Raw genomic sequence first — 26,026 nt, 5'->3', positions numbered from 1 at the left:
AAATATATAGTTTCTTTCTAATTTTTGAGGGCGTAAATCAGATACGTAGAAGAAAAGAAACTGAACTGGAATGAATTTACATTGAAATATTACTTAAGGCCCTAATTAGTGTGTTAGTCAGAATTAGTGGGATCTGACCCCAACGTGTTTCTGTATGTTCTGTACACTTTGTTAAATTTCAATGAGATGCACACCGAGCTGAGTCTGCATAGTAAAGGAGATGGCTGGGAGTGGGTGAGGCACGATAGCAGCTGTAACTATGAAAATCTTACTTTCACTGATTTTGAAAACATGAACAAATGAAATGAGACAGCACAATAGCTTAAAGTATATTTTCAGCACCATAAGTAATCATTTTCACCAAACATCCAATGGATGCAGGCTAGGATCCACTCTCACACGCTTGTATTTCTGTGCACATTTCTTTTTTGAGACATTTTTGAGACAGACTCTCCCTGTGGCCACAGCTGGCCTAGAACTCCCTCTATACACGAGGTTGGCTTGATCTCACAGAGATTCACATACCTTTGCTTCTGGAGTGCAGGGATGAAATGCATATGCCACCACCCAGACGTGAGCACACATTTTTATACAACTAATTTTATATTTAATTTAACATATGATAAATATTGAGATAATTCTATAGAAGTCACATAAAACTAAGGACTTTTTATCTAGTCATATTTTTGATAGACTTTCTTAAGATCACTAAAAAAAAACATTACATTAACTTGACTAAAAGTTGATTCTTTGAAGTACCTCTGTTGTAGAATCTGGAGTCCTGTGGGAGCCATTGATTGTTGGTCTCAAGCTTCAAACCTGTGCTTTACATGGGAACATGCAGTGTTTCAGCTAATGGGACTGCAAAGTGTTCTTTAAGGCTGGTCCTTTGTAGCTGACACTCCCTTGTGCTCAACACGGACATTAACATGATCTAGAGACACCTCAGGAAAGAAAATGACCTTACTCCAGTAGGCCAGCATGTGGTCCACAGTCACATTGAGTTGTGGGGACAGGTCTCATAATTTCTTGTGTCATAGAAAGAGTAAACATTTGAATTTGTGCTTCTGTACCACGAGTGTAATGGGGAAATAATACAAATTCTCTCTAAAAAATAAATCAATGATTTACTTTTCATCAAATATAATTTTTAAATGGAGTTTCTTGTGTCTAAATTCAAATACGCAAATATATTTAGGAATTTTGGGAAAACATATATATGTCTAACAGATAGCCTTGAGTTTCAAGTGAGACTTAGACTGCATTTTAAGCTGTTAAAACTGTTGAAGACTATGGGGATGTTAAAATTAGACAGAATTCTTCTTGCAAGACAGACATGATATTATGGAACAAGGGGCAAAGGTTGTAACATTAAGGACATTGCTTGGGGTGTTAGTTGACAAACATTGAATCTTTGATGTTCAGTACTTTATCAACTCGAAAAAAGATCTAGCATCCTAAATCAGTCAAACCTAGAAGACAGTTCTCTGAACACACCTTGAAGGATGATGTAGATTACCTCAGACTCTCTTAATTTACCTTAATTAGGCAAACTGAAGTGCAAAGACCCCACCCTAAAGGAGGGTGGCACCATTCCCTAGGCTTGTGTTCCAGACTGCACAAGAAGATGCTGAGCTAGGCATAAGCAATCATAACATTCTTTTTGACTGTCCATGAAATGTTCCACAAAATCCTGCCACCTTGGCTTCCCTGCCATGATAGGCTGCATCCTGTTACTGTAATCCAAAATAAATCCTTGCTCCCTTAAGTTGCCTTTCTCATGGTACTTTATCACAGCAACAGGAAAAGTCAACTAATATACTTCTCTATAAAACCTTTAAGAAATTCTATAATTCCAAATTTGACTCAGCAAATTGTAATTCATCCCAATAATTGTTAAGGTTCAGATAGTCCTGCTCCCTCACCAACAAGGTCTCAAGGACTTCTCAAGCTCCTGAGGAAAGGGAACCAAGCTGATAAGCACCTTGGTCTTTGAAGTCAAGAGAAACAGACTTTTCTCCACTGTTTGGCCAACACAGCAGGCTTTCCCTATAATCTCTAAAGAGGAGAGTGTTAACAGTCCCACTCCCCCCCTAACCCCCCCAACCTCCCCCAAATCTGCCCCCCGCCCAACTTTAAAAAAAAAAAACAAAAAAACAAACAAAAAAAAACATCTTCCCGCCTTCTGCAGGAAGCAGAAGCCTCCTTTTTAAAAAGACCCCAGCACACTCAGGCACACATTTTCCCTGCCAGGAAGGGAATCTGTCCCATATGTTCCTTTGCTAATAAACTCTGCTTTTTCCTGATCAACCCTATTCGGTGTACGGCTACTTTTTATCTATCAATAATTATAGGTTAATTCTTGTCATAACTGCATTATGCTATTTTTTAAATTGAAATTCCATCGAAACTTTATTCCTTCTAGCTCTTTTTATGAACAATGAAATTCTAAGTTTGGGGCATTACTGTAAAGTACAGGAGATCTGCTTCACAGAGTTAATGCACCTTCACATTCACATCACCAATCAAATGAGAGCACTGGTTTTTCTCAACAAGACCGAGCTCATGGTCAGATGAGACACTGAATTATGCAACCTGGTTATTCAGCTGTTCTTGTTTTGTTCACTCAGCATTTTTTTATTCTGTTCCTTCAATTAATAAAACTGACAGCTATATAGAGTTTCTTCAAAAATGTCTTTCAGTTGATTTTATCCCAGTCATCTTAATGCTTGGCAAATGTGTCAGAGAAGACACTAAGCATAACGATTTTATGTGCTTCCTTGAGCTGACACATGCAGGCCCACTAGTCAAACCTGGTGAGAGAAAACTCAAGGTCACAGTGTTTAAATCTTGCTCTAAAATAATGCTCTGTGTAACTCCCAGGAATACTATTCAACTTCAGCAACTTGCATTAATTCCTTGCTTTTTTGAATATAAAGCTGTGTGTGTCAGAAATCAAGTAATGAATCATGGAAGATTTGGCCTCATATTTGAGGCTGAGTAGAGAGCTGAGTGACAGTTTGTTATAATTAATACTTTCGAATAATATTGAAGCAGTCAATTATTTTCCACAGTTGAGGGAAAAGAGGACAAAGTTTAAGTATCATCTAATAAGTTAATAGTTCAGTAGCTTGCTGAAGATGGCATTCTAATGGATCTAAATGTAAATACGCCTTCCAAATTACTAGCTTCTGCCTGAAAACTAATTCACTTAGTAGGGTACCCACAGAGCTTTCCTTAATTTTCACTTAGAAGTTCTACATCCAATTGATATATTAAAGAAAAATGCAAGTGTATTGAATTTTGGGGCTGACCAAAATGAAGGGACAGATGACTGTTTAGCTCATGTTATGATTATAATAATATATTTGCTTTCGAAGAATGATCAACTTAACTTGCTACAAATACGCAAACTCTAGCTTCCATGTGCTCAAATGTCTAAGCATGATCATGTAGCATTCTTATAATTTTATTTAATAGATATTCTAATATCCCTTTTTATTTTTTTGGCCCTTTATAATTTTGGGTAATGCATTTTAATTGGGCTATGCTGCATGTTTCCTAATTCTAATGAAACTTCTATTTGTCCATTACTATTCAGTTTCAGTCTTGTAGGTCTTCATTCAGGATCTTGGGCCTCATCCTTACCAAAGAACTTAGCTCTCTCCTAAGCATTCAATGCTAATTCATATATTTGCCCTTCAAATGTGTAGTTCCCTAGTTACAAGTACTGCTACTTTCTTCATTATGACTCTCAAGCTCCATGAAGGCAGAGCTTTCTGCATGCCAAATGTTCAAGTACATGTCTGGAATACTGTCAGTGCTCAGAAAAAGTTTCCTCAAGTCAATGAAGGAAATAGAAGGAAAGTTTTACATTGTTTCCCCTGGCACATTTAAAAACTTCATTTGGGCCACATAGCTTACTGTCCTATATTCCTTGTATTCTAACATATCAGGAAGAAAAGCATGATGGACATATAGAGATAAATAATTACTGTCGAACCTCATAAATATTCACATAAACTAACCTTAATTTTTAAGAATATTTTGTTTGTTTTTATTTTATGTGTATGAGTGTTTTGCCTGAATATATGTAAAAGCACTATGTTCCTGCTGGATAGCCACAGTGCACATTCCACTTGCTAGAGTTGTGACATGGTTTTTACTTGTGTCTGTTTAAAACAGGACTGAGGGTAGAGTACAATTCAGCACAACTGGAGGCACACGGTTCATCAGGATTCCCATCTCAATAAAGTGGAGACTTCTTTCTACAATTAACTTCAAATACTGTCTTATGAGAGATAGTGATAGAATCTGAAATGATGTGTGTACATAACAAAAACCTTTGGGGAAGGGTGCAGCTCTCTTAATAGAAGGCTGGCATAGCACACGGGAAGCCCTGAGCTCAATCCCCAGCCTTGCATGAATAAGATAGGTATGCTGGAGTGTGGCTCAACTCCCAGAAATGGAGGATCCCAGGCAGAAGGAACAGAAGTTCAACATCATTCTCTGGGAAGTTAGAAGCAAAAATAAAAAATACATAAGAAAATCTCCTTAGGTTAAAGCCTTTTAATTTAGATCATTTAAAAAAGTATTATTAGGGTGATACATCATCTTTAAAATGGCTAATTAAAAAATATTCTTAAAAACACATCTGTTGGGGACTGAAAAACATGGATTTAGTGTATTATCAAAATTAATACAAGAGGTAAACTTATATAAAGGGTTTTCCTCCAGTGAACAATAGATAGATTTTCATTATCGTCATGAATGTTGGACTTCCATGTAAGGTAGTTAGCTGCAGATATAGCAATCTCTTCCAAGCATCTTGACAGTAGGCTAGTGAGTTGTCTCTGAAACTCTTATATTCAAACAGATGACTAAGACCTGAATGTCAAGCAGATGAGATGGCTCAATAGGTAAAACATAATTGTTGCCCACCAAGTTTTCCTCTGACTTCTACACAGGCACCATGATACATGCACAGGCACGTGTCTTCAGGGTCATACAACACACACATACAAACATGTATATTGAATAAATAATAACGGTAATTTAAAACTTAAAACAAATAAAACAATAAAATTGAATGCTGAATTTCTCAGCAGGCCTACTTTAGGAACTACACCTAATAAAACAATTTTTAGTAAATTAAACAGTTTGTTTAGAAATAAGAATCTGTAAAGTAAATGTGCATAATTATATATATAAATATATATGTGCATATATGCACACAAATGTGTATGTATATGAGTCTTCAATAAGTGCACTATCCTAATTTCATGTACATATTATTTATCATATACTCTCATTTGAAGACCATACATTGCATCTATGTATGAAATACTACAAAACTTCATAAAATATGCAGTTATTATGGACCAACTCTCCCTAATGATGTAATAATAGCACTTTTATCTTTGAGTTACCAACAGCTATCTAACTATAATTAAGACCGATACAGTAGGTTGGAGATCTTGATGGTCACTAGAGAGGGATGGGTAAAAGTATTATAAATACAGTATTAACTAATGGAATTCTCAAAAAATAGAAAATAAAATAAATACATAATTAAGGATGATTCATAGTGAACTTATTCTTCATATACACATGTGGAGGTCAAAAGTCAATATTGGGTATTTTCTTCAATCATCTCCACCTTATTTTTGGTGGCAGAGTTTCTCACTGAGTCTGGAGTTCAATGATTAAGATGGACTGGCTTCCCAGAAAGCCTCCTGTCTCTACCTACCAGTGCTGTGCCTGCAGGTGCACATTGCTGCTGTATCTTGCTGTTTTGTGTGGTTGTTGGGGATTGAATTCAGGTCCTCATGTTGCAGCAAACACTTTACCAACTGAGCATCTCCACAACCCCTTCTAGGGCTGACTGTTTTGTTTCTGTGGTTAAAGTTGTTATGGAAATTGATTACAGATAAGGATCGTAGCCATTCACCTAACTAAATTCTAAAAATTAATCTCTAAAATATGATGTTTATACCTGAGATAGATTTGAGACAATCTACTCCCCTGAGCACAACTCAACACAACATAAAGCATGAGGTTTGCTAGTCAAAAGTGGTCGAATCATACAACACTGGGTTTTCTTGGCAATTCCATCTTTCTTAAATATTTTATTTATTACTTTTATTTTTTGTGCATGAGTGTAATGTCTGCGTGTAGGTAAGTGCACCCATGTTGTGCAATGCCCGTGGAGGACAAAAGAGGCTGTTGGATTCCTCAGAACTGGAGTTATGGACAGTTATTAGCTGCCATGTTGTTGCTGGGATTCAAACCCGGGTCTACTGCAAGAACAACCAGTGATCTTAACTGCTGAGCCTTCTCTCCAGCCCCATGTCTTTGTTTCTTTACAACAGGCTTTTTGTTTGTTTGTGTTCGTGTGTTTGCATTTTTGGTTGGTTCTTGGATTGATTAACTGTTTTTGTGGGGGAATAGAGTTTTCATTGTAGCACAGGCTGGACTCCAACTACCCCACTCTCGTACTTCTACTTCCCCTGCCCTGGAATTACAGACTGATGTCATCATGTCTGCTAGCTGTCAGCTTCTGAAGGTTTCAAGCTACCTGGGCAGGCCTGAGAGGTGATTTCTCTCCCTGTGCTTGAAGCTGTGTTTGTGCAACTGACTTTCTAAACATCGCTTTCAAATATAGTGCTTCAATACTTTTTTTGAATTATGAGTGCCTCTTTACCATGATTTTAACTTATGAGATGTTGGATATTTTTTTTTTTGCAGTGGAACATTTAAAATGATACTTGAGCAAGATTGGTTGACACTCTAAAGTGAAAATAAAAATAACAAATTATTAGAAATCCATGTGTCACCATCAGTTTTCCCGTTTCCTTCCTACCCCCACCCCTTTTTTCCATTCTGTTCTTCATTCTTTCCTCCCTCCCTCCCTCTTCCCTCCCTTCCTCCCTTCTTCTTCCCTTCCCTCTCTCCCTCCTTTTTGTCCTTCCTCCCTTTTTGAATTCTAGTTGCTATAAAATGATTTCATAAATGTATGAAGGCAGTGTTAGAACAACTAAATGAAACACTGTGGATGAAGATAAATTTTTCCATTCTGAAAGGGGGAAAGAAAATTCCTCAATATTTGGGCCCCAAATTAGTTCTTAGGTTAATTTTTTAAAGAAAAATTTAAATGTAGATGTGATCTGGGGTGGGAGATAAAGTTCAGGCATTAAGAGCACTGTCTGCTATTGTAGAGGACCCAGGTACAGTTCCTAGCACCCCCAGGGTGGCTAACAACTGTCCAATAACTCCAGTTTCAGGGAATCTGGTGCTCTCTTCTGGCCAATACAGGTGCACTTGCATACATGCAGGCAATACACTCATACATATAAAATATAAAAAAATAAATATATTATTTTATAAAACTAAAAATAAAATATATATTTAAACTAGAAACTTAAAAGTTTAGTAATATTCTTATAGTGAATCATTGTAATAAAAAAGGCCTCCTTTTATCTTGGTCCACTCTGAGAAGCCTATTAGTTATATATTTCTCTACAACTTATTATTAGCAATTTTTAATAAATTGTGGATAACAAAATAAAAAGGAGATCAGCTATACAAAATTTAGGTATTCTGTTTGATATCTATAGAAAACACGTTAGAACTTGTGGGAAGAGACTGAAGATGAATGGGGATGAAACAGCACACACGAAGAAGGTTCAGCCAGGTCAAGAACCACATGCAATGTATAATTTACTCTGTTTCTTTAGGAATTAGATGAAATATTAAAAGAAGAGCGTTTTCCTTTGCTAGATCTCTGGACAAATTTCTCAATTACATATATGGTAGATTCAAAGTTACATGAAAATAGGTTCTGAAAAGACAAAGTGAACAATTAAAAAATATTAGTGTGTGCATTTCTAAGGGTACTCTTGTGTGGTTTGGAGGTAATCATTTCATTTGTCCAAGACTTTCATTCCAAATATGTTCAATTCTTCACATATTTTATCTCTTTAGGTGTAAAAAGTATTGAATATTTGGAGAAATGAACCTACATGGATTATGTAATTATTTTTATTGTGACATAAATTAAAAACTTTTTCAGCAGGGATCTATTGAGTTGTGGTAGTATTTCAACAGACTGAAAGGAGACTGCCTGGGGAATGTCATTCCCATGGGCATTCAAATGCATTGTCTTTTTGTACAGCTTCGTAACCTGCATAGGATCAGAAATACAAATGCCTTCCCCATTCTTATACCCGCCTGAATGTGGACATAATCAATTTTCATAAATAGAATCACATTTTAAAACTGCATTTTGATATGTTTCTGAGTCTGGTCTCTGCTAACTTCTAGCAGTCTGCAAACCTGTGAGGATTATTCTAGATGGAACAGTCTCCTGTTTTATTATATGTTTTTTATTGTTCTCACAGTTTAGAAAGGGTAATATTACTACTACTTTGAAAACACTGAGGAGATGAAATTTTTGAAAATACAATGTGGTTGTTTTGCTAGTGCTTATTGTAAAAAATCTTGCAAGAAAATTTCTATATATCTATGCCCATAAAAAATCCATTTCTCTTTGATCAAATGGAACTAAATTATGGAGATTAAAATATCAGTGTTACAGAAAATCATTAATAATAGATATTTTTCATTATTTTTACTAGAAAGGAATTGATTTTTCTAGGAAACATTCAGAAAACAATTCACTCGATACAAAAGCATTCCCAAGACCAGAACACAACCTCCAAAACTGCACTTTACTTCTTACTAATTTTCATAAAGACTACAATATACCATCAACTGTACTTTGAATCATTTATTAGAAGATAGAAGTGAATTCCTTTTTGAGTCATGGCTTGGGCTTTATGTATAATTATTTAAATTGCAATACATGCTCTGAAAGCAAAAAGAATAAAAATCAAGACAACAATGTTAAGAGAAGGTGTTCAATAGAGTTGCTCTACACAGAAGTGCAGAGTGTTCTACACAGAAGTGCATGGACCAGCTTCTTTCTTTATTTTGTGTCTATAGAAGATGAGAAACAGTTCTAGTGTTGGTGTCTGAAAACCTTTGCTAGCGACAGCAGACAGGAGGCTGAATGAGGGTCGGAAGATCTTACTCCTGTAGGGCAATTTTGTGAACAACCAGCCATTTCCTCCTCCCTAAAAAGCCCAAGTACATTAAGCAAATCTAATGTTGTCTAAAAGATATCTTTATTCTGTCCACGTGTTGGAGTCCAATCAAGTAAACACATTTTGGGGCTTCTTTTCTTGATGCAAAACTATTTAGCCACTTCCCTTGGAATGACTTAACTTTTAGCATTGATTATATACCATTCTATGAAACACACGTGGACAAGGCAACTGGGGAAGTCATTCACGAAGGTACACAGCAAATAAAAACCTCAATATATTACTCATTGTTTCTAAGTCCTCCACAAGTTAAAGTGAATTCTTACTGAGGTCTTATAAAATACTTTCTTTGGTGAAATCTAGAAATACATGAAAGGTCAAAGTAATACAATCAACTGTGAAAAATTATGGAGAGAGGTTGGTATTCATAAAAATATGAAATCTGCAACAATTAATAAAAGAAAATTACCAAAGAAAAAATAGTGACACAAAGCAAAATGTACATATGACTCAATCAGAAGCAAATGCTGAATCACTTTATTCAGTATAATCTATGAAATAACAAAATAAATTTCATTAAAATAGTCACATATGCTGGGCCTGGTGGCAGAGGCAGGCAGATCTCACTGTCTCAGTGAGTTCAAGGCCAGCCTGGTCTACATAGTGAGTTCCAAGACAGCTGGGGCTACAGTAAAAAAAAAAAAAAAAAAAAAAAAAAAGGTCACATATATTTTTTGTAGATCCACAGCACTTAAATTTAATGTATTCCAATTTATGTAATCGTTTTGAGGGAGTAGTGTTTGCTGATGTAATAAATTAAATGTTTTTAAACCTTAGTCATGGGGCTGGAGTGATGGCTCAGCACTTAAGAGCACTGGCTCCTCTTTCAGAAAACCTGGGTTCTATAACCTCCACCTGCATGGTGGCTAACAACCATCCATAACTCTAGTTCCATAGGGCCCAATGCCCTCTTCTGACCTCCCCAGGCATTGCATGAACAGGTGCAACCATAAGAATCTTTTAGCTCATAATGGCTATTTCAGAGCTTAAAATCAAGAATGGAAACAAATTGGGGGTTGGGGGGCATGCTGAGTACCTTCAACTTCCCAGTTGGAATCTGTCCACAGGGTCAGTCTATTGAAGCCCCTCTACAGGGACGGAAGGACTCAGTGATGCAGTAGAGTTCAGTGCATATCTATATTCTTTCAACATTATTGCCTTTCTGATTTTTCTTTTTAGGACTTACTCTTTTTCCAAGACTTTTCTCAATTTCTAGGCCCAAATCCTGCTGATGTCTTCATCCAAGATAGTCTACAGGTAGTCTCAGTTCAGCATGCACATTTTTTTTTAACGAACCTCTCTCTGAAAAGCAGTCTGAATTTGAAGACTTTAAACCCGTGTAGATAATGAGTTTACAGGAAAATTGTGAATTTACTGTCTAGTGCCTTTTCTCACATCACAGTAATTATCTTAAGTGAACTTCTTCAGAGTTCAGACAAGTCTGTTTTACTTATTTGTGTATATGTGTGTGTGTGTGTCTGTGTGTGTGTATTGTGGATGTATGTCCACATGTGTGTAGGTTCCTCTGGAGGCCATCAGTGTCTTGGGAGCCACTGTTCCAGGCAGTTTTGAGCTGCCCAACAAATGTGCCGGGAACTGCACTCGTCCTCTGCAAGAGCAGTAAGTACTCTTTAACCACTGAGCCATCTCTCCAGACCAAGCTCTTCAGTTTTTTAAAACTTCCCCTGTTCTCAGTATCATCGACCCTAACATGAAGAACAGATTTCTGTTGACATTTTGGCCCCAGTATTTGTATTACTTTTTGACTGCAAGCATCAAGGACCAGCATCTTCTTCCACTGATACTTTCCTGGCCCCATCTTGCACCCTGACTTGCCTGACTGATGACCTGATGCTGTTTCCACTTCTGGATTGTCACCTATGTCTGGTGCTTTTTCTCAAGCTCTTATATTTCTTAGTCGTATGTTTTACTCCCTCTAATCAACCTCCACTTATTCAAAATGTTCTATTTAGTTAATTTAATAGTTTCTTTATATTTTCATTTCTTTCATATTATTGCAGAAATTTAATGCTGATATTTAAAACACAAAAAATTGTAAAAATGTCAATGGCAAAATATGGAAAAAATAAAATTTAAGAACATATTTCCTATGAATACATTTGTGAAAATACCAAATTGTAGGAGTGGTTCTTCAAGTATTTTTTAAGCAAAGGTTTGTATAAGCAGGCCTGTGTGCTGACCATTTACTGTGATGAAAACTCCTTTTCTCTCCTTCACTCAAAAGGACAATTTTATATGAAAAAAAAATTATTTAAAAGCCCAACTTCAAAGTCTGGGTCCATGTATATTTTTGCTAATGTGTTTTTCAAGAAAATGCAATAATTACATCTTCGAGGTTCGTACAGACTGGCAATAACAGTCACGGTTTCTCAATAACTGACATGACTACAGTTGGACAGGCAGGCATAGTGGTCTTTACATTTTCAAAATCACACAAAATTGAATATTTCAGTTGTGTTTTTCCAAAGCAGACTCACCCTGACAATGCATGCCTTCATCATCGCCATCTGAGCAGTCCAACACTCCGTTGCACAGTTGTGATAAATGGATACACATCCTGGCACCACGGCAAATGACATAATTCAGGGGGCATTTCATTTCCACCTTCTCAGGACCTAAGAAATAGGGCAGTAGAAAGAAAAGACATTATTAATTTGTTCTTCAAGCACAAAATTAATAGCTTTAATTTACAAAATAAAACTGCAGATAATACTACCAGAGAACAGCTCTGATTTTTTTTTAAAAAAAATCAAGATTGCCAATGTGATTTTTAAAAACTCATTTTAAGAAGGTGTATAGCAAAAGAAGTAGTGTACTTTTCTCAAATTGTGTATTAAAAAATAAATATGGTTTTCAACCATTAAATCAGCATGGATTGAAAATGAGAAGGTAATTTGCTTGCTCTCTTTCTCATTCCTAGAAAAATTTAGCAAATATCTTAAGCTTCCTCAGTCTCAAATTTCTCCACTTGAAAGATGGATCATGACAATTTACTGCAAACCATTTTATAGTTTGAACATTCCAATTCAAACCCTAAAAATCAAAATTCTCCAAATCTGAATGTTTTAAGTATCAATGTGACTTTCAAAAAGGTTTAGAATTTGGAGCACCTTGGAATTTGGATTCTGTGCTAGAGATGTTCATCTTATTAAACTAGTAAAGCCTGAGTGGGTGTTCCAAGACCCACAAAACCCCAAACCTGAAATACTTCTGGTCCCAAGCCTTTTGTAAAAGGAACTTAACCTATAGTGACATTTCAACAATGTTTTATTAAATTCAAAAGGTATTTCATTTTAACTGATCTTTTAGAATATTATGAACAACTAGTTATAAATGTCTTGGTATATTTTTATTTTTAAAAGTATCTTTCCCGATGTCACCAAAATACAGTAGAGAATTCTATGGTGTAAAGTGTTGACACTGAGAGAGGGCAACCTCACTGAGTTCACCTGTTGTTGGTGGGGACTACTTTTTTTGTGATTACTCTTCTTTTTAAAGGTATGCGGAAGTCACGGTGTCTTTTACTAAATGATTATTAAAACGAAATCTTCACCAAACATCTACATTGTCTGACTGCTATCTGAATATCCAGCTGTTCATTTCCAAATTATAGCCATACATGCATGGCATGTTGCCAATATGATATTTAGAGTTGATGACTCCAGGTTCCAAACTGTAGTAATGTCAGTGTTATTAACCCAATGTAGGTTGTTACTGCAGCCCTGGCTCTATGTTCACACACACTTAAATTTTAATCATAACACTGTCAATTGTAAAGGTATCAATTAGTGTAATTAAGTTCACATTGGTATTTTTATCTATAAAAATGGAATTTCAACATCTTATGTATAGGTTTTTCTGAAGGCCAAAGGCTTTGGAACACAAGGAACAGAGAGCAGTGAAAAGCTGGCATAGTGTAGAAATTCAATGTCTTAGTCACATTAAAAAACACAATGTAACACAGACAGTAACAGATTCTAGAACCAGATTTTTGGGTTCAAATCTTGGCTGGCACCTGGCCTTACAAATGGCTTAGGCAAGTTATGTGCCTTATGTGCCATCTCTGAACTTCACAGGGTTGTGGTGAAGACTACATTAAAAGCTCCCTGTGTACCACCTGGTAAACACCAAATATGCATTTGCTGTCAAAATGATGTTTAGTCCAGTTATGTATAGACCTCTTTATATAAATTCTGAATGAGTCCATAAGTTGAGGAGATTTTAGAAACTTTACAGTAAGAAATTAGACTGAATTAGTAATTACAAAATATTACTATTCAATGAAAAGCGATTTGTGGGTAGCTGCAATGAAATTATGAATATCCATTTTAAAGTGGTCAAGGAATCAATGAGGATCACAGAAGAGAAAGCCACACCTTGGTCAGAAGACAGAATTGTCTATTTACAAACAGGAGCCTATTTGGCTTATTCAAAGGCAGTCCACAGAAGTATGAGAACATTCTTGGTGGTAGCAGACAGGATCAAGAGGGAAGATGGTAAGAACTAGAGAAATAGGAGGTGTCTTTCTACACTCGGAGTCTTCACTGTCTTAGATACTCTGATATCTGAGTTTCTAGTTTGCAAGGATTCTACAAGACAGCTGGAGCATGACTGCTGGACTGAACCTCAGCCTTTTCTCTCAGTATTCACACACCTGATAAGGCCAAGATCTTAGCAGACAGCCTGAGAGGTGGGCTCCGCCCTCCATCTATGTAGTGACTGTGATTTCAGCAGACCACCAGAGAGTGCCTGTTCCTGGCCTCCCTCTGGCATAGAGGCTGAGAACTCAGCGGGCTGCCTGAGAGTGCCCAGGTTCTGCCTCCACATGATGCTGATCTGAAGCCATTAGCACCCTCCAAAATAAAACCTGAGAAAACTTGAACTCTGTACCAACCAGCTTTACATAAACAATAAGAAAAGGGCCAAGGCACACCAATAATACAAACAGAAACATACTTCAACTTAATTCTCATATCAGAATCACAAACAACAAAAGAAATTCATATGCCAAAATCACAAGAAAAGAATAATGAAATGGAAAGCTAAAACACTATATTCTCAACAAACTCCACCAGTCCTGTAGAAGAGTTCTACAGGGAGAACCCCCTAGAAATAACCCAGGACATAGAATTTAAAAGAACAATCATAAACATGATCAAGGAATTCAACAAATTTAAAGAACACATGAACAAAAAAAAATCAAAGAGCTAAAAGAAGATAAGGATAAATTTCTGAATGAATTCACAAAAGAGATAGAAACATTGAAGAAAACTCAGGCAGAAATAAGAAGGAAGTGCAAAGTTCAATAAGCAAACTTGAAACAACAGGAGAAAGCCTCGTGGCTAGAATGAATGAAACGGAAAACAGAATATCAACACTAGAGGATAAAGTTGCAGAACTGGACCACTCAAGCAATGATTATGAAACCTTTTTTAAAAAAGGAATGGAATATGCAAGAGATGTGATACCCCATGAAAAGGCCAAATCTATATGTCATAGGCGTAGAGGAAGGAGAAGAAAATCAGGTTAGTGGTATTGAACAGATCTTAAACAGGGTTGTAGAAGAGAATTTCCTGAAATTAAGGAAAGACATCCCCATACAAATATAGGAAGCACATAGAACACCAAATAGGATCAGAAAAGAAACTCCCCACTAAATGTACACTAAATATACAGAAAAAAAGAGAGAATACTGAAAGCAACAAAAGAAAAACAACAATTCACATACAAAGGAAAGCCCATCAGAATTACAGTTGACTTATCAGTGCAGACTATGAAAGCCAGAAGAGCCTGGACCAAGGTATTTCCAGTTCTAAATTACAATAGATGCCAACCCAGAATACTTTACTGAGCAAAGATATCTATTGTAGTTGAGGGGGAAAGAAAAATCTTCCATGACACAAAAAGCCTGAAAGAATGCATGCCCATGAAACCAGTCCTTCAAAGAATACTTGAAGCAATAGAAAGAGAGGAGAAAGGAACAACTTTATCCCAGAGGCAATGAAAGAAAAGAAATAAAGGTATAATTGAGGAAACAAAAATTTAGACAAAGAACACAAACAGCAGTCAAAATGATGGCAACCAATAAACATCTTTCAATAATAACCTTAAATATCAATGGTTATTATTGACTGAACTCCCCAGTCAAAAGACATAGGCTAACTGAATGGATTAAGAAACAAAATCCATCTTTATTCTGTCTGCAAGAAATCCATCTCAAGACAGGCACTACCTTAAGGTGAAAGGATGGAAAAGAATATTCCAAGCAAATGGCACTAAGAAACAAGCAGGGGTTGCAATTCTAATATCTGACAAAATAGACTTCCAAGTAAAATAATCAGAAGAGATAAGGAGGATCACTTCATTCTGATCAAAGGCACAATTAACCAAGAAGTTACTACAATCTGTAACCTATATGCACCAAACTATGATGCAGCCAAATCCATATAAACAACACTGCAGGACTTTAAGACACAGATTAACCCCAACTAAGTAATAGTAGGGGACTCTAGTATCCCACTGTCTCCATTAGACCTGTCAACTGGACAAAGAATAAACAGAGAGTCACCTGACTTGAATGATACCATACATCAAATGGACTTAACAGACATCTTTGAAATATTCCACCCAAACACCAAAGAATACAGTTTTTACTCAGCACCCCATGGAACTTTTCAAAAATTAACCACATACTGGGTCACAAAACAAACCTCAATAAATACAAAAAAATTGAAATATCCATGCATTCTATTGGACCACAATGCAAAACGCTCAAAATCAACACTGGACGAAGCCCTAGTCACTACATGAACTCATGGGGATTAAACAACACACTCCTAAACAATGAGTGGGTCAAAGAAGAAATTAAGAAAGACAAAAAAGAATTCCTGTAATTCAACAAAAAGGACAATACAACACAACACAATCTCTGGGACACTTTAAAAGCAGTCCTAAGAGGGAAGTTTATAGCTTTAAGTGCCTATATTAAAAAATTAGAAAGAGCCCAAATAAATGACCTAACACTGTAACTCAAGATGCTGGAAAGGCAAGAACAAATGAAACCAAATCAAGCAGAAGAGAAGAAATAACAAATATCAGAGCAGAAATTAATGAACTAGAAACAAAGAAAACAATATAAAAAAAATCAATGAATCTAAGAGCTGGTTCATTGGAAAGCTACACAAGATAGACAACTAGCCTAGTTAACAAAAAGAAAGAAAGAGCAAATCCAAAATAAAATCAGAGATGAAAGGAGAAACATCACAACAGACAACGAAAAGATCTAGATCATTATAAGTCAATATTTAAGAAACCTATACTCTATTAAATTTGAAAATTTAAACGAAATAGATGGGTATCTAAAATCATGGGACCCACCAAAATTAAACCAAGAAGAGATTAACAATTTAAACAGACCCATAACATATAAGGATATTGAAACAATAATACAAAGTCACCTAACTAAAAAAAGCCCAGGACCAGATGGATTTACAGAAGAATTCTACCGGACTTTTAAAGAAGACCTCCAACCAATACTACTTAAATTATTCAAAACAATAGAAACAGAGGGAGAACTCCCAAATTCTTTCTATGAAGCTAGCATGTACCCAAACCGTGGAAAGAAACAAGCAAAAAAGAAAACTATAGACCCATATCCTTAATGAACATAGATGCAAAAATTCTCAACAAGATACTTGCAAACTGCATACAGACACACATCAAAAATATCATCCACCATGATCAAGTCAGCTTTATCCTAGAGATGCAGGGATAGTTCAATATACAGAAGTCTATACATGTCATTAATCATATAAATGGACATAAAGCAAAAACCACATTGTCATCTCAATAGATGCAGAAAAGGCTTTTGGCAAAATTCAGCATGCATTTATGTTCAAAGTCCTAGAGGGAATTGAACTACAGGGAACAGACCTCAACATAATTAAAGCTATATACAACAAACCCACAACCAACATTATTCTAAATGGAGAAAAAACAGAAGCATTCCAATTAAAAACAGGAACCACACAAGGATGTCCACTATCTCCATTACTTTTCAACACAGTGTTTGAAATGCTTGCTAGAGCAATAAGACAGGAGAAGGAAATTAAAGGAGTACTACTTGGAAATGAAGAGGCCAAGCTATCACTGTTTGCAGATATGATACTACCTAAGAGATTCCAAAAGTTCCACCAGAAAACTCTGAAAAATGATCAACACTTTCAGTATAGTGGCAGGTTATAAAATCAATCTACAAAATTCAGTAGCCTTTCTATATACCAATAACAAGCAATTGAATACAGGGAACTGCTCCCATTTACAATTGCTGCAAAAATAAAATATCTTGGAATAAATCTGACCAAAGACACCAAGGATCTCTACAATGAAAATTTTAAATTGTTAAAGAGATTGAGGAAGACACCAGGAGATGAAAGAACATCCCATGCTTATGGTTTGTAAGAATTAATATTGTGAAAATGACCATCCTACCAAAAGCAATACATAGAGTCAATGCAATCTCAATGAAAATTCCCATGACATACTTCACAGAAATAGAAAAAAAAAAAAAAAAGCTTAAATTCATATGGAAGCACAAAAGACCCCAGATAGCCAAAGCAACCGTGAACACAAGAGCAGCACTGGGGGGATTAGTATACCAAATCTCAACATATACTACAGATCTATAGTCATAAAAGCAGCATAGTACAGGCACAAAAGTAGACACATAGATCAATGAAACACCATTGAAGTTCCAAACCCCAGTACATGCAATTTCAGCCACCTGATATTTGATGAAAGTGCCAAGAACACACCACGGAGGAAAGACAGCATCGTCAACAAATGGTGCTGTGAAAACTGGATCTTCACCTGTAGAAGAATTAAACTAGATCCTTATCTTTCACCTTGCACAAAAGTCAACTCTAAATGAATCAAAGACCTCAACGTGAAACAGGAAACCCTGAAACTAATAGAAGAAAATATTGGAAATAACTGTAGCCTAAAAAAGATTCATCCTCCCAGGCTTCTGAAGAGCCATGGGCTAGTGCAGGGCACTCTGGGAAGAAGGTTGGAGTCTAGTATGGAGAGAGATTGGAACAAAAGGATTGGCACCATACTGGGAAGCAGGGAACAGGGACCAGACAAGCCTACCTGCCTTGCACCCTGTGGAAGGCTGGGGGACTTCGCAAGGACCCCGTGGACCCCTCACGGATATCTGTGGGGTGATTGGACATGCGGGGATGCAAATTGAGGCAGACTGTGGGCAAAAGCGATCTGGAGCTGCGGGCCACCTTCCAGAGCTTGGTGCTGGATGTGGGGTGTTCATTTCTTTGTAAGTCTCTCCCCTCCCCCCCAAAAAATATAAACTATGAAAAATTCAGATGAAGATGCATTATGTGGTTTGTCTAATAGCACCAAGAGCAAGAGACCCTAAGAGAACTCACGCGACAGTAGCTTACAAGATATACGTGTGGGAAAGGATTTTCCTAATTGGACAGAAGTTGCTCAGGAATTAAGGTCAGCAATCACAAGTGGGATGTCACAGAAAATAATAAGCTCTGTACAGCAAAATAAAAAATCAAAAAAGTGAAGAGACAACCCATAGAATGGAGGAAAATCTTCACCAGTGACACATCTGACAGAGGATTAACATCCAGAATATATAAAGAACTCAGAAACAAAGAATCAAGAAACCAAATGACCCAATTAAAAGATGGGCTAAAGATCTAAACAGAGAGTTCTCAAAGGAAGGAATAAAGACGGCTAAGAAACATCTCAAAAAGTGTTCAACATCGTTAGTAATTAGGGAAATGCAAATTAAAACCATCCTAAGGTATCAACTTACCCCAACCAGACTGGCTAGGATTAAGGGAACAAATGATCCCAAATGCTGGCAAGGATGTGGAGAAAGGGGAATGTTCATTCACTGCTGGTGGGATTGGACTCATGCAGTCCCTATGGAAAACAGTGTGGAGAACTCTTAAAAAACTAAAAATGAACCTACCATAAAACCCAGTTATACAACTCCTTGGCATATACCCAAAGGACTCATCTTGTTGAAGAGACACTTGTACAACCATGTTGTTGCTGCTCTTTTCACAATAGCTAAGAGATGGAAGCAACCTAAGTGCCCTTCAACTGATGAGTGGTTAACGAAAATGTGGTATATTAACACATTGGAGTTCTATTCAGTAACAAAGAAAAAAGAAATAATGAAATTTGCAGGTAAATGAATGGATCTAGAAACTGTTATACTAAGTGAAATAATACAGACTCAGAAAAATAAAAGACGTATATTTTCCGTCATTTGTGGATACTAGCACCAAATCCTCTTAAATTCCATGTCCTTTTAATTAGATAATAGTGTACAGCAGTCTTTTCTGCATGAAATAATTACCATCATCATGACATCAGCACTAGCTGATTCCTAAATATCATCAGAATTTGTTGTGCTCCTTCATTAAAGGAGGGACAAGCAGGGTCATTGGACCCTCACAAGAGTATCCAGCCACTCTTCCCACTCAACTGTGTGTAATTCTACCCTAATCATACTTGGCATCCTGGATTTGGGGAGGGCTAAAGTATGGAACCTGGAGAAGGCTAGGAAGAGAAGACTTGACCCATGCTGGGTAAAGGATTTCCAATATGCATACCCTCAGGTCACTCATACACCTTGGCAAACCCTCAGTTATCTCAGTAAGTAAGCTCAGAAAATTCACTGGTTCCCCAGTAAAACTTTAATCAAACCGTGGTTTGACACTAGAACCTTAAAAGGGAATAAGCATTGCTTAGTATCCCCAGGAAAAGAATTCTCACAACAGATGGAAAATTTATGTTAATGTTATTATGTCTCATAATTATTAAATAAAGTTAATGAGAATATAAAAGATGTTAAAAGGGTATGTGAATGGAAATATTTTCCAAAATAGAGAATGAGAATGTCTCAGCAATGATGAAGGTCTATGTACGTTTGTTATGATATTTAAAGGATAAGACAAAAATAATATACAGATAATCTTAAAATTTCTAAGGTTTAGTCAACTAGTTTAAGGAACAAAATATGTATCTTTTCAAGGTTTATCTGAGAATATTTATTTTTTCACCCAAAGCTTTATCTATATAACACATAGTAATTAAAAGTACAGACTGGTGAAACTAACCTGATTGGATGTGTAACAGCCATAGTTTGAGGCCTATACTAATCTGGTCAGAGGGACTTAGAGGACAGTTTTTACCCCTTGCCCTCCAAGGTTGACTAAGTTCTAGGGGACTATGGAATATCTCTCAGAATGTCCTGTAACTGTCGTGAGTCACCTGTCTTCTTGTTCAGGGAGGACATGGCGATACCATGAGATGGACTTGAACCAGTGTCCAGTCTACAAAGAGGAGGATCAACTCAGAGGAAACAGCTCATCTATGCCTCCAAGTGAAGCCAGCCATGGTCGAGTAAGACCTTTGACTTACCTTCACATAGATGGAACTGGGTAAAAGAAAGGAGCCCGGAGCTACTTCCAAGCCTATGTGAATCCTCAAAGGACCTTAAATGTAAGTATAAAATGATTTATTTGGGCCAACTGTATGGTCTGAAACACCCAAAGGAAAGTATAACCAAAGAGTAAAGTCATCAGTATATTTCTTTAAAGGTTCAAGGGATTACACTTCCCAGACGTTAGGCTTAAGTCCATATAAAAAGTTGTTTAGACAATTATCTCTCATTGATGATTTTGTTCTGAATCAGAAAGTGCTTCTCAGATGTAAGGCTTCAAATCTTGGTCTGCAGTACTGTAGTGCCCACCTGTAGCTAAGGGAGACATTCCACTAATCTGAAATGATGGATAAATTAGTTTTCTCCCCCTATTTAGAAGCCTTTGAGAGGGAACTGACATGGATCCTAGCTCCTCCAACAGCTCTCAAAATGCCTGAAAACAAATCCTGAACCCATCACTCTAGAGTTCAGTCTTGGCAGACAAAAGAAAAATGAGGAGGAACCCAACAGAGGGATGTTTTTGGAAGCTCTCATCAAGAAATTCCACTGTACTCTCATATGAACATTTGAAATTTGCCCTGTTCTGACTTTTTTCTAGTTCCCTGTAATGCTAATTCCTCTTGCCTTATGCTTCACATCTCCTATTCATGATTCAACGGCTTTCTTTTATGTGTATGAGAGAATTTCCTACATGTATGTAAGTGCATGTGTGTCATGCAAATGCCTGTGGAGTTCAGAAGAGGATGTTGGATTCTCCTGGAACTGGAGTTGTGGACAGGTTAGCTGCCATGTGGTTGCTGACTATTGGACCCAGGTCCTCTGCAAGAACAGCCAGTAGGCTCTTAACCACTGAGTCATTTCTCCAGCCCCTGGATAAGCCATTCTTGATTCTCAGTGATCAAGTGTGGTGTGAGGGAGCACATGTCCCATGAGGCTCTTTCGGTATCTCCCTAAATGAAAAGAAGAGCCAATGTGATCATAGTTTCCACTCATCTACCTGTGTGACAAGGGGCATGTGATGATGGAAGCTGAACGCACTCCTGACAATGTGCCAACACTTCATTAAGTGGCTCTTCCATATCACAAGGGGCATCTTCAACTGGACATGGCTGGAAATGAGTTGGAAGGCTCCAGGATATTAATGTATTTGACATTATTTTCTAAGTAGTAGAAACTCTGAGGAGTTAGGGAGTGCTGGGATGGGGGTGGGTGACAAAGTAGCGCACAGGTAGTTTCAGAATAATGCATAGACATTTTTTTTTAAACAGGCACAGAATTTTAGTTGAATTACCACCTCAGCGTTTAGAAATGCACATTCCGAAAACATGGCCAATCCACTAAAGCTAACAAAATTTAAATTATAGCAATTAGAAAATTATTCATCCTTAGAGGGACTTAAATTATACCAATACTTCAAAATAGTATTTACACTTGAAATTAGTTATGTACCTTGCCCAATTAATCGGAATAGACTTCATTTTTTAAATTAAACCTTGTTTTATAAACAAGTCTTCTTAGGATAATGTGATTCTCTGTGTTCTTATGAATGTGGAATTGTGTTTTGAATATGGAGAAAGTATTTGCACTGTTCAGTAATAAGGAATGAGAAAAGACATAAGTTTTATCAAATGTATTGTCTGACTAAAGTTAATTATTTTGTGACGAGATGGAGCTGTCAATTTCTGCCTGCTGTTCAGCTTTGCCTCCCACAGCAACATGAACCCCTGGCCAATGCTCAGCTCTTCCCCTCACACAGTCTGGAACTTACTCTACCAGGAATCACTTTTGTCATCTTTCCTAATTATACTTTACTAGTGGTTGTACATCCTCTGTCTAAAATCCACTAAATTCTCTTAATTTATACATAAGAATAAAATCACTTTTGCTGAGTGAACATTCCTCAAATAGCAACCCTCTTTTCCCATCTAAGACAATCTACTATGAAAAAACTATGTTCAGAGATGGGTATGATGGCACATGATTTAATCCCAGCATTCAGGAAGCAGTGGCAGGTTGATCTCTGTGAGACTGAGGCCAACAAGGTCTAATAGTAAGTTCCAGTCCAGCTGGGGCTACACAAATAATCTAACTCAGAAGAAAAAAAGAGTATATTTAAAACAGATTGTACATGTCACATTCCCTCCGGCCACCCTACCCCATCCCATCCCATCCCATCTCATCGCACAACCATCCCGTCCCATCACATCCCATCCCTTTCTGAATCTGTGCTCTGCTTTCAATGCTCTGCTGATTTAGTTTTCCTAAACAAGAGTAAAATTAGCATTTAATAGTTGAAAAATAAAAAAGGTCATCTGTATGGGGACTTAAATGATATCAACACATGAAATACTTTGCATTATTTACAAATTTCACCTAATTTGTAAATAGCAAAATTCAGTTCCTAAATTGTACATCTGTTCACGGTGAAGGCAGAGGGATGCAGATCCCCTCAGAAACTCCCCAGGCTTCTCTAAGTCTCACACTCTACTGCTCTTTCTCTGTCTTTATTGTTGCTCTTTCATTTCTCCACTCCAAGGTTCCACCCTCAAGCTTTTCACATATCTCTTCAGAAATTTCTCTTCTTCTGCTTGCAAAACAGAATCTTCAGCATTGTAGTCGTTATTTTTCCTGCAAAGTTTGCCTCAGTTCTCCAAATTCTACAGTCATCACTGTGAATTGGTCCATGACTGTTATTTTCAAGCACTTTTAACATTGACTATGAGGTGTTTGACATCAATGATGATTTCTTTTTCATCTTTGCAATGCATTACCTTACATATTGCCCAGCATACAATATGTACTTGAAAAAACACACAGTGTGGGAATGGCTAATGGTCATTTTTTTCTATGATGTACAAGAATTTAAAATTTCCTCCATTCAACACAATCGACAAATTTGTACTAATAAACTTTCATTCTGACTACTTTTTGATGTACAATGATTCTCAAAGTCTAGCCAAATCAAAACTGAATGCTTGAGCCTCATTTCCTTGTTTGGCTGAAATTCAGTTAGCATTCCTTACAGCTACTTACTATTCAGTATTTATACTGGACTTCGCTTGGTATCCCTCTTCAGTCCCTATAAGCCCCATGTTTGCTCCTCCTTCTGTAGTTTTCTTAATGTAATGTCAGCCTCTAGAACGTAAACCCTTTTGTTTTCCTTTGACTAACACAATCATTCAAGGTAAAAATAAAACCTCATCCTCTTCAAAGAGTTGTCTTTATGAAAACAATATAAATCGGTGGAAATCAAGTTGGGTTGGAAGACTAAACCTCGAGCTTTTTTTATAACCACTCAGTGGTTGTCCAAACTTGAATAAAACGCCACACTGAGACTTTCCTTCCACATCTGAAAATGGAAATACCCCTAGCATCTAGATCAAAAGATTGTACTAAAGAACAATTGGAATCACTTTTGAACTCAGTTTGGATGTGCTATGCTGATGAGAGCTCTTTGGGGACATGACAGTTATCTCGCATTCTGTATACTCATGGACATAGCCAGTATGAAATCTTCCCTTTCTCTGGCATCTAAAGCTCTGAGCAGCTTCTGAATTCAACATACATGCAGGTTGCCTGCTGACCAAGCACCGTCATTGTTTTCTCACCTCCATTCACCACAGTGAGCACCATAATGTAGCAGTGAGAACACCCTGTCCCTGCTAAACACAAAAGTGCTGAAAATTGATTTCATACAGAAAAGCATAAAACATCTTTAAGAAGTTTAAATTTAGGAAGTTATGGATTTCATCTGATTACGCATATATGCATTCACTTTAAAAATTGAGATTTAATGATAGTTTGAAGAATCATATGAAATCCAGCAGTTAGTAATGCTTAATACTAATTAAAAACCCTCTGCATCTTAATACTGATTAAAAACCTCTACACCTATTTAAAAATTTCATGATTCCTGAGGATTTGTGACAAGTGTCTTAAAAGTAATTGCCTAAAATTATTGTATAATAAATGTTTGATGGCTTCACAGCTTCATCATTTATTAATATTTGTAGAGACCAATCACCCTGATCACAGGTGTTTAATTTTTTTCTATCTATATTTTTCTTTTTTCTTTTTATTTTTGGTATTTGTCGAGACAGAGTCTCTCTGTAGCCCCTGCTAGCCTAGAATTCACTATGTAGACCAGGCTGGCCTCAATCTTATAGAGATTCACCTGCCTCTGCCTCCCAAGTGCTGAGATTAAATGTGCATGTCACCACAACCACCTCAGTTTATAGTTTCTGTTAAAGAATGTTTTGTACAAAAAATATCCATTTGTTGGACACATTATATAAAGATTATTACCTTTAGTACTTTGAAAGGGAAAAGCCCTATGTAACTAAGTGTGCAGAAATATTACATTATTTCCCTATTATAATTATTACACCTGTAGGTTCAAAATAATTATAGCAATTGGGGCTACTTATAAACACCACAAGACATCTGCAGAAACTATACATATTGTTTTGTATAAGTAGTATATAAGGTACAGCATATATCTACTGATATGAAATAGAACAATTGATTATATACTATCCTTACAGTAGGGGTACAACTCTCATCAAATTGCTTTAATCACGTGAGGTTCACCCTTATCTTTTAACAAAAATTTACTTCTTAAGGCTTAGGATGGAACTGAGGACCTTGCCTATGAGTTAGCTGGTGGTCTACGTCAAGCTGCATCCCAGTGCCCCACAGCTCACTTCTGCATGTGCTGCTTCAGTCAAAAAGATGGTATTTTAATTCAAATGGAAAAAGTAGAACTGTATAGTATTTCAAATATAATTGAAATTAGATTTATGAACTTTAAGTTGTAAATAAAACAATACTAGCCCATATCATTTGTTAGAATAATCTATGTAATTATACTTGAGGAAAGAGAAATATGAATAAGAATCTCCAAAGACTCTTGTGTACTCAATCTAGTAGTAATTCAGGCAAACCAAATAATTTCTGTGTAAAACATGTTTTTGGAATAGCTTTTGTGTTTACATACTTCAGATGGATGTTGTGAAGATTCAAGAACTGGAAGAAATGTAAAAGTGATTGATTTTGTCTGGCTGCCTCCCCTAAGTCAACTCTAACATCTTTCTTGTATTCCTGGACCTTTAGGGAAGGAAAGCTTGTACTTTGATACCTCTTTCAGGGTTTCAAAATCCATTCCCTTTACTACTTAATATGAAAGTTTGCTGTATCTAGCACAGAGAGCTCAATGAATTTCATATATGAAATCAAGACTGGACACTCAGGAAGGCTGTTCCACATTAAAGTAATTTTGCAATTACAGCAGTAAATTCTACTTTATAGACTAGGATGAATGAATGTAGACTAGGATGATAGATGGTGGTAATTGTCT

At 36.6% G+C, this 26,026-nt stretch overlaps 1 protein-coding gene across 1 annotated transcript in view; it reads right to left on the bottom strand.

The window, feature by feature from the left end:
- Positions 1–26,026, bottom strand: part of Lrp1b (LDL receptor related protein 1B) — a 2,166,816-nt gene that overhangs the window by 1,424,654 nt on the left and 716,136 nt on the right. The window contains exon 3 of the mRNA XM_008825194.2: positions 11,663–11,800. Within this exon, the coding sequence (XP_008823416.1) occupies positions 11,663–11,800 (138 nt within the window). The remainder of the gene's footprint in view (positions 1–11,662; positions 11,801–26,026) is intronic.

The sequence above is a fragment of the Nannospalax galili genome, unplaced genomic scaffold (genome assembly GCF_000622305.1).
Source record: "Nannospalax galili isolate Female #2095 unplaced genomic scaffold, S.galili_v1.0 scaffold87, whole genome shotgun sequence".
NCBI classification, from domain to species: domain Eukaryota; kingdom Metazoa; phylum Chordata; class Mammalia; order Rodentia; family Spalacidae; genus Nannospalax; species Nannospalax galili.
The sequence above is the reverse complement of the archived record's forward strand: the minus strand, read 5'-3'. Positions and strand labels throughout refer to the sequence as shown.